This window comes from Denticeps clupeoides, chromosome 19 (genome assembly GCF_900700375.1).
Source record: "Denticeps clupeoides chromosome 19, fDenClu1.1, whole genome shotgun sequence".
Taxonomy (NCBI): domain Eukaryota; kingdom Metazoa; phylum Chordata; class Actinopteri; order Clupeiformes; family Denticipitidae; genus Denticeps; species Denticeps clupeoides.
Window position 1 is genome coordinate 1,446,628 of NC_041725.1, and position 14,527 is coordinate 1,461,154.

Here is a 14,527-nt window from a genome sequence, read left to right on the forward strand (position 1 = left end):
TATTCACATCGTTTAATTTTTCCCCCATTTTATTACATCAAAATAGATCAAATTAATTTTTTACCTAAAGAAATTACACACTGGCCCATAATGAGTAAAAAGTTTTCCTGAACTTTATTAAAAATAAATGCATAAATAATAATAGCTTTTGCTCAAGCCTCCATTTTGGCTGCGTGCCTATGTCCTGATAGAACCTTCACCCAGTCCAAGGTCCAGAGCGCTCTGGAGAAGGCGCTCATTAAGGATGTCTCTGTACATTGATTGATAATTACATTTCCTGACCAGCCTCCTAGTTCATTGCGCTGAAAAACAAACCCACAATCACCATTCTTGCCATGAGCCTTTTACTGAAGATTTAAAAATCCTATTTATTCATTCTAGAATAAGGCTGTAACATAAAATGATGAATGATCCATTCAACATTTTCCACGATTTGACATGAATGTCTTGAAATGCGTGGGCCCGCGGATTCGCCACAATACCTGTTGCACTGTGTGTTGCAATTTGAGGGGGCGCACGTTCTCGCTTTATTACGGTAGGCGGCGCTTCTCTCTGACGTCACCCGCCGTCAGCTGATCCGTTTGTTGGCCTGGGAGAAGAAGAAAAAGAAGGAACACAACAGATCCCAGACATGGCGGCGGAGATCCATTCCAGGCCTCAGAGCTCCAGACCGGTTTTGCTCAACAAGATCGAGGGGCACCAGGACGCGGTTGCCGCGGCGGTGCTGATCCCGCGGGAAGATGGCGTTATCACGGTCAGCGAGGACCGGTGAGTTGGGGTCTAAAGCCCGCTTCATCTGCTTCTTCTCTCCCCTGGACGACGATGCTCTGGGCTTTAATCCGCCCTCAGTATGTGGAGGCAGGTAGGGGCGGATTCGGGGAGCACTTTGGTATGTTGAAAGCAGGTTAACGCATGCTGACAAGAACACTGATACTTTTAGGGGAATTCAGCATGAAAACGTCAGCAGGTTTATTTTAGTTAGCTAATGCATATGTAAGAGAGAGATGCAATGACAATAACTTCACTTTAGATGCAGTCACATGCTGTGCAAAGGTAGCTCTCAACTAATGGGAAATGATTGATAATTACAGTGCTTTTCTGAGCTGCACCGATTGATCACGTTGCATGTAGTATTTCTAAAATACTGTTAATAAGAGCTGCTCATGAATTGGAAATCAACTGGTGTCAATATCAATTATTAATTTTACATGAGTACCATGATATGACCACAATAGTTTCTCATGCCACTGCTCATATCTTTGTTTTTCCAAGTAACTTTTATTTTTCATTTCAATACGATGTATACTTTATATGTAAATGTGTGCAGCTATGCTTGGCAGCTATGCCAAGATAAAACCAGTTTTCTTGAATAAGTGGAGTTAAATAGTTATAGTTGGGAATAAACTAAAAGTGACAGCTCAAATAAAAGTGATAACCACTAACTTGTTTACTACAGTCTCTCTTGGTCTCTTGTGTTGTTTTCCCTGAACATTCTCCTCCTGAAACCCTTTTAAGAATGGCTATATAATGGTAATTATGCTTGCATTGTGTTTGCTTCTGTTAATATGAATATTAAATGGTATTAATTGATTTGCTGGCAGCTGTGCCATACATCACTGTCCATTGTAAGTTCTGTGCTGTCCTGTGTCCCAGGACCATTCGAGTATGGCTAAAGAGAGACAGTGGACAGTACTGGCCCAGCATTTACCACACAATCTCCGGTGAGTGTGAGTCCATCCCACAGACAGATCCGTTCACCAGAGGGAGTGTGGAACAACACTTCCAGAATCAGGCAGACAGTTTTATTAAAATAACTTTGTGTTAAGGGGGCTGCATCCTAAGCTGTTTCATTTCTCCTTCTAGCACCCTGTACTTGCATGTCATACCACCATGAGAGCCGGCGGATCTTCATAGGGCAGGACAATGGGGGCATTGTGGTGAGTGGCCCTCCCTAAGCCCACTGACTGATCAGTGCATGAAATGTGGCTGTGGACTGAGTGTAGCCTCAGATGACTGTGGTGTGTGTGTGTGTGTGTGTGTGTGTGTGTGTGAGAGATGCAGTGGCTCTGCAGCTCTTCATGGTTTCTGTTTCCACAGCTGCACCGCCAGGCTGGAACAGAAACTCACTGACTTCTGATTTGTCTCCTCAGGAATTCCTCATATCTGAAGACTTCAACAAGATGAACCATGTGAAGACGTACCCTGGTAAAAGACGCAAGCAATGATTGGCTGTTCATTTCTCCCATTTTTTGATTATTTTTTTTTGCACACGTACTGATAATCGTAATCTGTGTATGCGAGAGAGAGATGAGTTTTAAAGCATGTGTGTGTGAGAGAGAGTATGAGTTTAAAAGGATGTGTGTTTCTGTGTGTGTGTGTGTGTGTGTGTGTGTGTGTGTGTGTGTGTGTGTGTGCAGCACACCAGAACCGCGTGTCTGACCTGCTCTTCTCTCTGGAGAGTCTTTGGCTGATCAGTACAGGTCATGATAAGAGTGTGAGCTGGATGTGCACTCAGAGCGGCTCCATGCTTGGCAGACATCACTTCAGCTGCTGGGCTTCCTGCCTACAGTATCTTTCTGAGTTGTGGGCCGAGTCAGGGTGAGGGTGTGGTCTGTGTTTGTGTGCTGGTGGATGTCTGGTTGGACTGTTTGTTCCTGTGTGTGTGTGTGTGTGTGCGCGCATTGTCCTTGACTCAGCGAGGTATGACCACGAGACTCAGCACACGTTTGTGGGAGATTACTCTGGACAGATCACGCTGCTCAAGCTGGAGCAGAACACTTACAACATCATCACCACACTGAAGGGACATGAAGGTAAACATCCATCTACCGCTGGTCTTAGTAGACTGGCACGCCCAGTGCCATTTAATAGCTACTCAGATGCTGTGCCTATTAAGAGTTTTATAAAGATGAATAGCCATCTAGTGGAAGTGAAGTGATTATCATTATGAAACACAGCACACAGTGCACAAAATGAAATATGACTCCAGGGAGCAGTGTGTGCTCAGTGGCACATTGGCGGTTCAGGGTTTGAACCTTCCGATCATCTATGATTAATCTCTGATGCAGCATGGTTATTCAGGCCTAGCTGGCCTTATGGAGTGTATAGTCACACAATTTCTTACATCTTTTAAAAGCTAGGTTCGTAGGAGTTGGAAGAAATATTAGAAAAATGCCCAAAATGAACAGTCCACTGAGATTCTTGGATCATTAACAAGAGGCTTGTCCAAGTTTTACATACTTTGTTGTTCAAAGAGTGTTATGCTTTTGCAAAATGATTCATTTCTTCTGCCACTTGTTTTTGTAACTTGTTTGGGCTTATCACTAATTTATTCTCTTGACACAACATCTATAGGAAAATTTCTATGATATATATATATATATATATATATATAATATATATATATAAATGGCTATGATAAATAAATGGTTCATGAACCTTCTCATTCCACTTCACTGTCTCTTGTAGGCACCATCGGGACTCTATACTGGGACCCAGTGCAGCAGCTACTATTCTCGGGAGCGTCAGACCATAGTGTTATCATGTGGGATATTGGAGGGAGGAAGGGACGAACACTACTGCTGCAGGGACATCAGTAAGAACAGAGGCTCAGCACACACCATTGTTCCAGGGATATTACTGAAAGCACACATACTACACAGACATACTATAAACACTTATCTATTGTGAGAGCATTAAGAACACACACACTCTATATACAGGGTTTTCTGTGGATCCTTTAAAAATCTTTGATTTTTCAAACCTTAAATAAAGGTCTAAATGTCTTCAAAATACTGCAGACTCAATAAATCAAATGAAACAAATAAAACTGTTCTCAAAGCACTGTGCACTTCCAGGTTTAATAAGTGCAGCGTGTGCATGGAAATGACCTGGGGCTGTGATTGTTATTGTGATGCACAGCAAGCACAGCACACTGTGACAACAAAATGTGGTCTCTGCATTTAACCCATCACCATAATGAGCAGTGGGCAGCCATGAAAGGTGTCCAGGGAGCATATGGTACTTTGCTCATTGGTACCTTGGCGGTTAAAAATTTGAACTAGCAATCTCCAGATTGGTCCTTTTCATTAGCCTCTAGGTAACCACTGGCCATAGAAAACCGCATGCAAAAAAAAAAAAAAAGACTGGAAATAGTACAAATTGAAAATATAGCAGTCACCCCCTAGTGGCTTGCAGCATTACAGGTAAAATTGACAAAGGCAAAAAAAATAACAGAATTTTTGAAGGAAAACTAATATATATCAAATAATAATAAAAAAAACTTTTAGTACTGTTTAGAAGAACATTTAGCTCTCACAATGTCTGCTGAGAAAAACTAACCCTTGGACAAATAGCTGACGACCCTATGCAGGGTTTTAAATTTGGCTTCATAAAATCTGCAGAAACTCTGTATATATAACCTGGCATCTACAGGGGTATTAGACAGAACACACTATTTACACGGCTGCTTACACGGCTTGGTAATCAGTATTATAGTAAGCAGGACAACCTGAAAGAATAACATTCAAATATAATAACCATAAAGGGAAATTGCCTATTTTTCTTATAAAATAAATAAATAGGGTCTCTGAGCAAACAACCTGATAGATTAATTTTTATTCAGTCCCTGGAAGATACAAATGACAAAAATGAGATATTTTTCCAATATTTGATCATGGTAGTGTTATGAAAAGTTTCAATTTACCTTTTTTCTTTGGACACATTGATTACTGCATACATGAATAATATTTTATATTCTATTCAAGAACTTTTTAATTTCAAAAATAGTAAAGTACCATTTGGCACCACTTGCCAATGTGTTTTTTTATTTAATACCTCTAAAATGGTTTAAGAATGTATTAATGCCCTTTTGCCAGTAGAAAGAGCTGATTAAGAGCCTGTTATCTCTCTCTCTGTCTGTTACAGTGACAAGGTGAATGCGCTGCGCTACCTCCAGCTAACCCGCCAGCTGATCTCCTGCTCAGCTGATGGAGCGATCACTGTGTGGAACATGGACACACGGCGGCTGGAGGTACGAATACCCAGCCTCCTGTCATGTGCACATGCTGGCTATTATACTACATATTTCAGAAAGCTTTAGCATATTTTGCAAAGTTTTGGCCTCCCCAGTAGTTTATTTAGCAACTTTTTGCCATTTTGTGCAGGATTTGTGTATTACTTTTGTTTTGAGTATAATATGGAGTAAGGGGTTTCGAATATCAGTCCGCCAAGGTGCCACTGAGCAAAGCACTTTCCACACACACTGCTCCCCGGGTGCCTGTCATGGCTGCCTGCTGCTCATCAAGGTTAATTGGTTAAAAGCAGAGGACTCATTTCATTGTGTGCACCATGTGCTCTACTGTGTATCACAATGACAATCACTTCACTTTCACTTAATTGAAGCATAGATAAAAGGAAAGGAACATGATGCAAAAGCTTGAACACCCCAATACATTTGAGTTCTCTGGTAACCTTTTCATAGGTATGATCTTTGTTAGCTTATTGCAAAGGGCTTGATCACTATTATAGTTTTGAATGGTGCTGAAGATTTCAAAGGTATATAAAACCACTATAAATACATAGTGATCCAAAAAGTGATCTAAATTGTACTTATAAATGTGGTCCAGGTTTAGCCATTGTTTTCCCCTGCCTTTGTGCTTCTAATGACCCCCCCAAAAATTGTCAAACCTCTGCCTGTCTGTCTCTCCAGGCTCCTCAGTGGTTGGACAGTGATTCATGTCAGAAGTGTGAACAGCCATTCTTCTGGAACATAAAGCAAATGTGGGACACGAAGACCCTGGGGCTGCGGCAGGTATTTTTTCCAGCATTTCCATAGTAACTGTTACCTGCAGTGACCATTGACCAGCAGCCCCACTGTTCATTATGTCTGCCTCCTGATTTTCTTCAGCTCTTTATGTGGACTAATTTGTTATGTGTCAGTGTGTCTCAAATGCCCCTTTCACTTGGGCTTTGACTTATTTCCCAATCAGCACCACTGCAGGAAGTGCGGTCAAGCAGTTTGTGGAAAGTGCAGTTCCAAGCGCTCCACCTATCCAGTCATGGGTTTTGAGTTCCAGGTGCGGATGTGCGACGCCTGCTGTGATACCATCAAAGAGGAGGAGTGAGGAACTACACACACGTGCACACACATACACACACAAACAAAATTTTCCTGCTGCCATTTCTATCTTTTTGAATTTTCTGTTCAGTAGAAATATTTGAAGTTTGTGTGCTTGTGTGTTTCAGTCGTACACCTTTGGCTACGTTCCATGAGGGGAAGCACAACATCACTTGCATGGATATTGATCCCAGTAGAGGACTTATGGTGACCTGTGGCAGTGATCGAGTTGTCAAGGTCAGCATCACACACATTGCAGTTACTATTAAACCTTGATCTGAAGTGTTTGCTAAATGCAATTTCATATAATTTAAGTTGTAAGTGGAATACGTCCATGAAGCCTCAGCAGTCCTCTCACTTGCTTTTAGTCAATGGCCTGTAAATGCAGTGAGACTCATAACTGAATGGTTGTGGGTAAAATTCCAAACCACCAAGGTACCTCGCACACTGCTCCCTGGGCTCCTTTCATGACCGCCCTTTGCTCACTAAGGGTGATATGGGGTTTAATGCACATTTTGTTGTGTAACCAAATGCTGTTTCACAATGTGAAAAAGTGATTGTCATTGTTTTGTTTTCACAGTGAATACTCCGAATCAGTTCATTATGCCCCCCATTTCTATATAAAGGCAATTTCCTGCACCATTGTTTAAATATATCTCATTCAAATCTCTTGTCTAGATGAGTTCTTAGTCCATCTGTCATCATTATTCTACCCATTCAGAGTGATTATTATTTTGTTAAATGTTTGTTTTGTTTGCATCTGACAATTTCATTCAAGACACACTCTCTTTTTCTGTCCATCTCTTTTAGGTATGGGATATGACACAGGTTGTTGGCTGTAGCATAGCAACCGGCTTCTCTGCCCGGTGAATGCCTGTAACCCCTGTTTGAGATGGAAACCACACGCTCTGCTCTGCTGACAGATGTCCTTCACGGGCCTGCCGTTGTCTAGGAAATGCACTCTGGATTGTCTGATTTAACTCTTCTGAGACGGAGCTGCTATAGATTTCTGTGTGTGTGTGTGTGTGTGTGTGAGTGAGTGAGAAAGAGATTTGCTTTTGATTGATTACATTTACTAAAGCACAGCATTGGACTGTGGCAGGACTTCTGCCTTTCAATCCATTCTCCATTCAGATTCACAGGAAGCACCCAATTAAAACTCCTGTCTTAATGTATTATAACAATTAACCAGTTGGCCTTATGTCTGTTTTCTCAGGGGGTCAAGGTGACTTAAGTCCACGTTAGAATGATAATGTGTTGCCATGGAACCAGGCATTTATAAGCACTTTTAGCCCCCATCATATAATGTTAATGGTACTGTTAATTCACATAAATGACTTATTCCTTTTTTTTTTTTTTTTTTTTTTTAACCTTGTTTGTGTGCTTGCTACCACCCTAATGAAACCACTAATGCACATTCCCTGTAACATACCTGTGTAAAACACAAAACCTGCACTTGGCTCTATTTTTGTGGTTGTTTGGTGCTTGATACAAAAGTTCTGTGTTGTGTATAGACGAGACTGCTTCCAACACTTCTTAAGTCACATTGAGAGACAGGTTGCCATCGCTGCGACTGTATTATCAGTAAGTGATTTGATTTACACTGATGATGTGTCACTCTCTCCAACCAATCAGACAAAAAAATAGATGGAATTCCCCCTTCACTTCCTTGCCAATGTTTGTCTGTCTGATTGTGCGGATGGGCAGGCACCAGAGCTGGGAATTACATTTGTCTAACATCATTTTGGAGTCACAGGCACATTTAGCTGAAAGCATCTGCCTGGAGAGTGAATGGCTGAACATGTAACCCAACTAAACTCTTGATCAAACTCCTGTAGACCACTACTGAAATCAGTGTGGTTTTTGCTATTTGAATGGTTAAGATGCTTACTCCCCTTTTGTGTTAGTCATAAAAATGTATTTTTAAAAATGTCACCATGGCCACCGCTCAAATGGCAGCAAGGTGGTCTGGGTGAAGAGATGCTTACATTTAATGAAGTAAAGGAGGCCACCTTGTGTGGATTGGAGCAATTGCAGTTTGTGTGTCTGTGTGTGCATATGTGTGTCTTTGTATGTACGTTGGAAAGACTTTGGACCTCTGAAGAAATCAGTGACAAATCTGTATGATTTATGAACATAAAACCATTGCATGTACTAAATATACACTGAAGCAGCAGGCCATGCATTTTTATTATAGTTGACATTGCTGTACAGAACATTTCAACACACACTTTATATCATGATCATTAGCTTTTAGGGTACATCTCTATTAAATGTCTGTTTAATTCTTATTAACACATTAATGTCTAAGGTTGTACATAATCAGCATAAGTCCCATAATTCACAGAGCTCCAGGGTCACCAAGAAGTACACCTGCTACAGGAAGTGTTCTTTCAGAACAGGAAGTACTTGTGCTGGCCATGTGGATGATTGACTGCTGGAGGCACTTTGGGTCACATGGGTTCCCACCCAGTGGACCTGATTCGCTAAAGTCACCTAACCAGTGAGGTTGAGGCACACAGTGATTGGCTAAAAGGTGTTGCATGTTGTGATCAAACCTCTGCGCTCCCTGGGAAGAAAACATGGCTTCCTGTGGCAGGCACTAAGTGAGTTGGAGCAGCTGGAGTTGAAATTTGGACGTTTGGTGTGGCTCAATAATGTTAACAAGTTTTCAAAAATATCACCGCAAGGATCCAAAACTCTTAGCAATTCAATGATTTTCAAACTTCTTTATCAATGGAGCAGGAGGGTGTGTGTTAACCAGTTATGCATACAGAGTTAAAAGTGCAGTTTATTTGTGTTTGTTACACTTTGTTACTTGTGATTATTCATTAATGGAAAGACTGAGCTCTATTTGCTCCAGTGTATGAGAGTGTGAATATCTGTCTGTTTCAGTGAGGCTGGAAGCTCTTTGCAAGGTCTTCCATCACACTCATGAATTTCTGATCTTCCAGTGATGAGCTATGAGTCCATGCCAGTGGTAGATGGGCTGCCACTATCCGGCGATCTGCAGCACACAAGCACATATACATGCTTTATGAAGGGTACTGGCTTAGACACACACACACACACACACACACACACATTATGGAATGTATACACATAAAGATATCCAACATGACCGTGGTCATAGACACCACACCACATACATAACAGGAAAATAATAATTTGCATGTTCATTAATCTTGGTCACAGGTTGCATTCCTGGAGGGTCGTAGGTTATGAACACAGCTTATCTAGCTTATGAACACAGTCACAAGATGGAATCCTGCTTATTTGCACTTAATGCTGTTTGTGTAGACCCTGTATTTAATTATCACACACAATTATCACTGCAACCACACAACCATTAGCACATCTCCACAATATGCAAGGAAAAATAGCTTTAGACAAAAACCAACAGACATATTGTCAAACATGGAAAGTAATCAACAAACTTGGTTGCATAATTTTAGGTTTGGTACATTCTGAATGTCAGCTGGTTAACTTCTTTATTGATGGCCAACTGAACAAAAGGAAATGAAATGACCATCTGCACCCCTGCATTTCTGTATAATGGCTGGATGAAACAGCTAAATAACTCTGGTCCAGCACCCTAGATAACTAGGCATGCAGGCTAGATGTTGCAGTCATACAGGAAATTATTCAAGAAATGCAAGCTTTATTTTATATGTAATTGAGAAACAAACTAGATTTTTGATTGAAAGTTTGTATCATAGGAATGAACACAAAACGTACTCCTGTCTGTTGTATTGCTGGGTGTGGACATTCTTCAGATCCATCATTATAATGTGCATTAGGCTTATATAAATGTGGCACAGATGAAGAAACAAGGTTATTCTGAGGTCATGTTTTGGATATGGAGATGCCCTACAGCTGTGCTGTGTGTCTCTCTGTCACTTCTGCTCTGACTTTGCTTCATTGTCCTCCCCCCCACCCAACTGCTCGCTGTCTCTCTCCATTTCTCCCTCTCTTTGTTGGGGTTGTATTAGGTGAAGGACCAGTGTGTTCCGTGGTACTCTCATTCTCCTGACACAGATGGGAGCCTGATTGCATGAAAGAACAGAGAGAGAGGCTGTGTGCATGCATATAAATCCATGATACTAAATATAGCAATATATAGTTCATAACCTAATTTCAGGAGAAGGAACATGCTTTCAGGAGAAAGAACATGAAAGAACTCTTTCCTGTCTTGTAACTTCACTAAAATACAATCAGTGGAAGGTGTGTTCTGTCCTTATGAGCTCATTATTGGAATTAATCGGACAAATGACCTTATTTCTGAATTAATGAACAGTACCGTCATAATATTTCATGTGTATGTATACATAATTCATATCAAGGATGTCAATTCTTCATAATGCACATACTCACAGTAAATAATAATATGAGTGTGTGTGGACAGTGTAACTATTCACTATTTAAAAAATGATTTAAAACTGTATTCTTTTAAAAAAAACCTGTGAAATATTTCAGCATTATGTAAATGCCCAATATGCAAAATTTTAACTGTCTTTAGTTTGTGAGCATTTTGGTTTTACCCTGATAAAATCTCCCACTGGGCCTTGACACCACTGCCTCAGAAATGGCCAACCACACAACAGTATCCGCCCCCTGCTCCGGAGTTCGCAGACGGTCCTTCATAGAGCGGTGAAAATCCGGCATCACCGTGGCAATAGCTGGACAAAGCAGGAGATGGATAGCAGAGTCAGTCACATTTTTATTATTATCTGCTGTATTATCCGCTGTTGGATTGAAGGTACTGTGTCAGATGGAGTATTGGGAGTGTGTGAACATATGTGTGAATGAAACAGCATCTGTACGTGAATGGGAATGGGAATGAATGTGTGGTGTGTATGTGATACAGAACTGGGAGTGTCCACCCATCCTGGATGCAGGACCGAGAAATGGATGTTTGGGTGAGATTTAGCCCACTGCTCCGTCATCACCACCTGCTGCCTCTGAAACACACATGCCAATCAGTTTATACAGAGAACTACATGTTGAAGATCAAATGTAATGCAAGTGACACAACATGAGCACACTCAGTACACACTGGCTTGTATAAGGAATGCACCTTGTTTTGGGCGTACACCATGGTGCCATCGTAGCGTCCCCGCTGGGACTGCAAGTTTCCTATGCGCAGCTTCTGAACCAGCATCCCTCCTGATGACACTGTAATCTGGGACAAAAAGCATACATATCAGCCAGGACTCGCTGCTCCTTCACACAGTCCAGTACAGTCCAGTCAGTGCTGCTCACCACTCTGGGGTCGGGACTCTTCTCCAGCAGGGGGATCAGACTAGTGGTAAGGATGTACACAGCTGACGGGTAAGACAAGATGGTCATATCAACATACCTGTTATTTATAGTTACTGTTGGGCTCAATATGTTGTATTTTAATAAATGCGTTATTTTACAAATAATAAAGAAATGTTGCACTTCCACCTGTTGTCTTTCTTTTTTAATTATGTGGAATTTTACTGTCAGATATCTGAAGTTTTTATTTGTGCACATTACAAAGAAAATTGTGTGTAGGTGTATATACCTAAGGAGTTGCTGGCGAAACTCTTTTCCAGTCCTTCGGCATTGACCTCTCTCTTAGTCATCATGCAGCCAGCGTTGTTGATCTGCAATCAGCAATCAACCATTTAATCTCAACAACTATACTCTGACACCAAAACCAGTTGCTTTATTAATACTATATTAATACTATATTTCTTGCTTGCTGTAGCACCGTTGTGGCAGATGGAGCTACTTTCTTTACGAAGGCGTGGTAAGAATTGGACTGCAAGAGCGATTATTTGTTCCCACCTTGAGCACTCTCTTGAAAGTCCAAATGCATTAGGTTACATGTTCCCTGCCTACATACTAACATTGTGTCAATAATCTGTAAACAAAAAGTTGTTTGTTGATTATTATGTTAATGGAACCACAATAGAAAAACCCACTTCATTACATGATCATTTGGCCCTTTTGGTTTCCAAACCTTGTGACATTCCTGCCAGACTGAGTGGTAAGTGAAGTGGAAGTGTTTACCGTCTCACCAGCACATTGAGACTTTTAAATTTCTTCTTGAAGTTCTCTGCAAACTCCCAAACCTTCTTGGTCTCAGTCAGGTCCAAAATATGCACATAGATCTCCTGAGAAGTCACAAGAGACCTTAGACACATGGATCCTTGTTCACCTACACAAACGTGTGCACACAAGTTCCACAGAAAATTACTTTGTTTCCGGTCTCCTTGACAATCTCAGCTCGGGCCTCCTCTGCTTTATCTTTGTTCCTGCACACCATGTGCACTGTTCCACCTTCAAATACACATAATCATAATGATCATAATCGTAAATCGAAGTCTTTTCTCTCTATCCATCTCTCTCTCTCTCTCGCACACACACACACACACACACACACACACACACACACACACACACACACACATTAAATCTTTTCTGCAAAAAAACCCTGTTTGCATACCAAGATCATACTGATATTAATAAAATCAGAAATCAATCTATCTCCACAAAATAACACCTTTTCACAGAGCGATGCAAAAAAAACACCGTAGAGGAAGGGTCCATGCCTCTCATTTACTGTACCTCGTTTGGCAATGGCCATGGCTGCTGCCTTGCCAATCCCACTGTTTGCTCCTGTGATCATGAAGGACCTGCCAGCCAAGGAAACTTCCAGATCCTTCTCCACAAAACGTTTTGAGGCTGATAAAAATGCATTTCTGTGGAAGAAAATTTGAAAACAGAGAGAAAGACACAGTAGCTGTAGAGACTGTGGTTAATTATTTTTACATATTATACGTTTCCTTGATGGTGCTGCAGTCAGTGCAGAATGTTGGACACTTTGACCTTAGGGAGCTTCAATCGAAACATGGATCGTATTTGCTCCTCTGGATAAAATTTTAGGTTGTTCAGCAGCACATAGTAGGTGCTACCACTGTATAACCAAAACTGGAATCAATCAGATGGTGATGGAGTAAGAAATGAAAAGAACAACAGAAATGTACTGGTTCTTTGGGAACAGTGCAGGTCCAAACAAAAGTGATGGGGGAGATGAGAACTGTTAAACAAAGAGGAAAATGAAAAAAGAGAGCAAGACTTGCGTCACTGGCAAATGTTGGAGCCCAGCAGGGTTCGTGTGTGATGAAGTGTACAGGCCACCAATCAATGAGCCACATTGTCACCGGGCGGCGCGAGTGAAAAGAAGCGCGAGGAGGCGCCGGGCTGCACCGGCTCCAAGCTTACAGATCTCACAACGTGGCAAACAAGAGAGAGACACAGAGGAGGAAATAAAGGGACATTTACAGAGAAGAAGAAAAGAACAGGACTGGGTGGGTCAGGGGTCAGCCAAGGATTCAGCTTCCTATAATCATTAGTGACCATTTTCAACAGACACTTACTACTACATCACATGGTGCTTTCCCCCCTAATATCCAGGCTCTTAGCTTACATTTACATTTACAGCATTTATCAGATGCCCTTATCCAGAGTGACTTACAATCTGTAGTTACAGGGACAGCCCCCTCCTGGAGCAATTTAGGGTTAAGTGTCTTTATCAGGGAGACAATGATAGTAAGTGGGATTACCCACTAGGCTACTACCACCAATAGCTCCATAGTGGCACAATGATGACAGCTTTATGGGTGTACAACAAAAACATGGCACATATAATGGCAACAATTACAACTACATTTATTGTTCAGTTATTGTAAATGGATGGCATTTTAGTGTATTTTTACTGTTCTTTGATCTTGTCTAGCTGCAATGCCCTGGGTACTAGTATGATGAATTATGTACATTATGATTCAGAGTGTTGCTTTTCTTTTGACAGTAGTAACATTTTAATATTTTAAAACCATTCATTACAAAGGAGAAAATGGGATCTGGATGATATAGAATGTTTCCAAATGGATTTTGAATGCTAAAACATATGAGTAGATGAATTCAAATTATGTACAATATCAGCATTGCAGACTTTTGTCTAGGGATGCCTTTATTACACAGATCCTACTTAGGAGATTATATCAACATTCAGCAGGAATATAATGACTGTGACAGTGATAATTATTATAAGCTTAGTAAGTGAGGATCACATATGATCCTGCAAAAATATTCTTTCAATTCAAACATTAAAATCACATTTTTTTTGTTTAGGAAATGTCACTGCAACAGTATGACAGACAAAAGTAGACAGAACAACTTATTTTTATTAAATTATTTACTGAAAGAATGAATTGTCTTTAAAAGTAAAAGGCAACTTTACTTACCTAGTAAACTCAGTGAGTCCTTTCAGAAACCAGGCAGAGTTCCGATATAGAGACATCCTGACGGACTGGCTTCTCAACTGTGTATGGAACCTCTCTCTTTTTAAATTGGCATTGGGGGGAGGGGTCAAATGGA

General features: G+C 40.9%; 2 protein-coding genes across 2 annotated transcripts; one reads left to right on the forward strand and one right to left on the reverse strand.

The window, feature by feature from the left end:
- The first annotated feature begins 551 nt into the window (after nucleotides 1-551).
- wdfy1 (WD repeat and FYVE domain containing 1) lies at nucleotides 552-8,225 on the forward strand. The gene is made up of 12 exons (XM_028962127.1): nucleotides 552-768; nucleotides 1,654-1,721; nucleotides 1,864-1,937; nucleotides 2,151-2,205; nucleotides 2,418-2,568; nucleotides 2,701-2,813; nucleotides 3,469-3,595; nucleotides 4,927-5,032; nucleotides 5,711-5,812; nucleotides 5,991-6,121; nucleotides 6,247-6,355; nucleotides 6,929-8,225. Exons 1-12 carry the CDS (start codon nucleotides 632-634, stop codon nucleotides 6,986-6,988), a joined length of 1,233 nt encoding a protein of 410 aa, XP_028817960.1. The 5' UTR covers nucleotides 552-631; the 3' UTR covers nucleotides 6,989-8,225.
- Nucleotides 8,226-8,891: 666 nt separating this feature from the next.
- dhrs12la (dehydrogenase/reductase 12-like a) lies at nucleotides 8,892-14,527 on the reverse strand. Its single transcript, XM_028962129.1, has 10 exons — nucleotides 14,395-14,527; nucleotides 12,716-12,849; nucleotides 12,345-12,427; nucleotides 12,166-12,261; nucleotides 11,667-11,748; nucleotides 11,381-11,442; nucleotides 11,196-11,300; nucleotides 10,989-11,079; nucleotides 10,660-10,797; nucleotides 8,892-9,125 (listed from the first exon to the last, which is right to left on the reverse strand). The coding sequence occupies exons 1-10, from the start codon at nucleotides 14,448-14,450 to the stop codon at nucleotides 9,010-9,012; spliced, it is 963 nt and encodes a 320-aa protein (XP_028817962.1). The 5' UTR covers nucleotides 14,451-14,527; the 3' UTR covers nucleotides 8,892-9,009.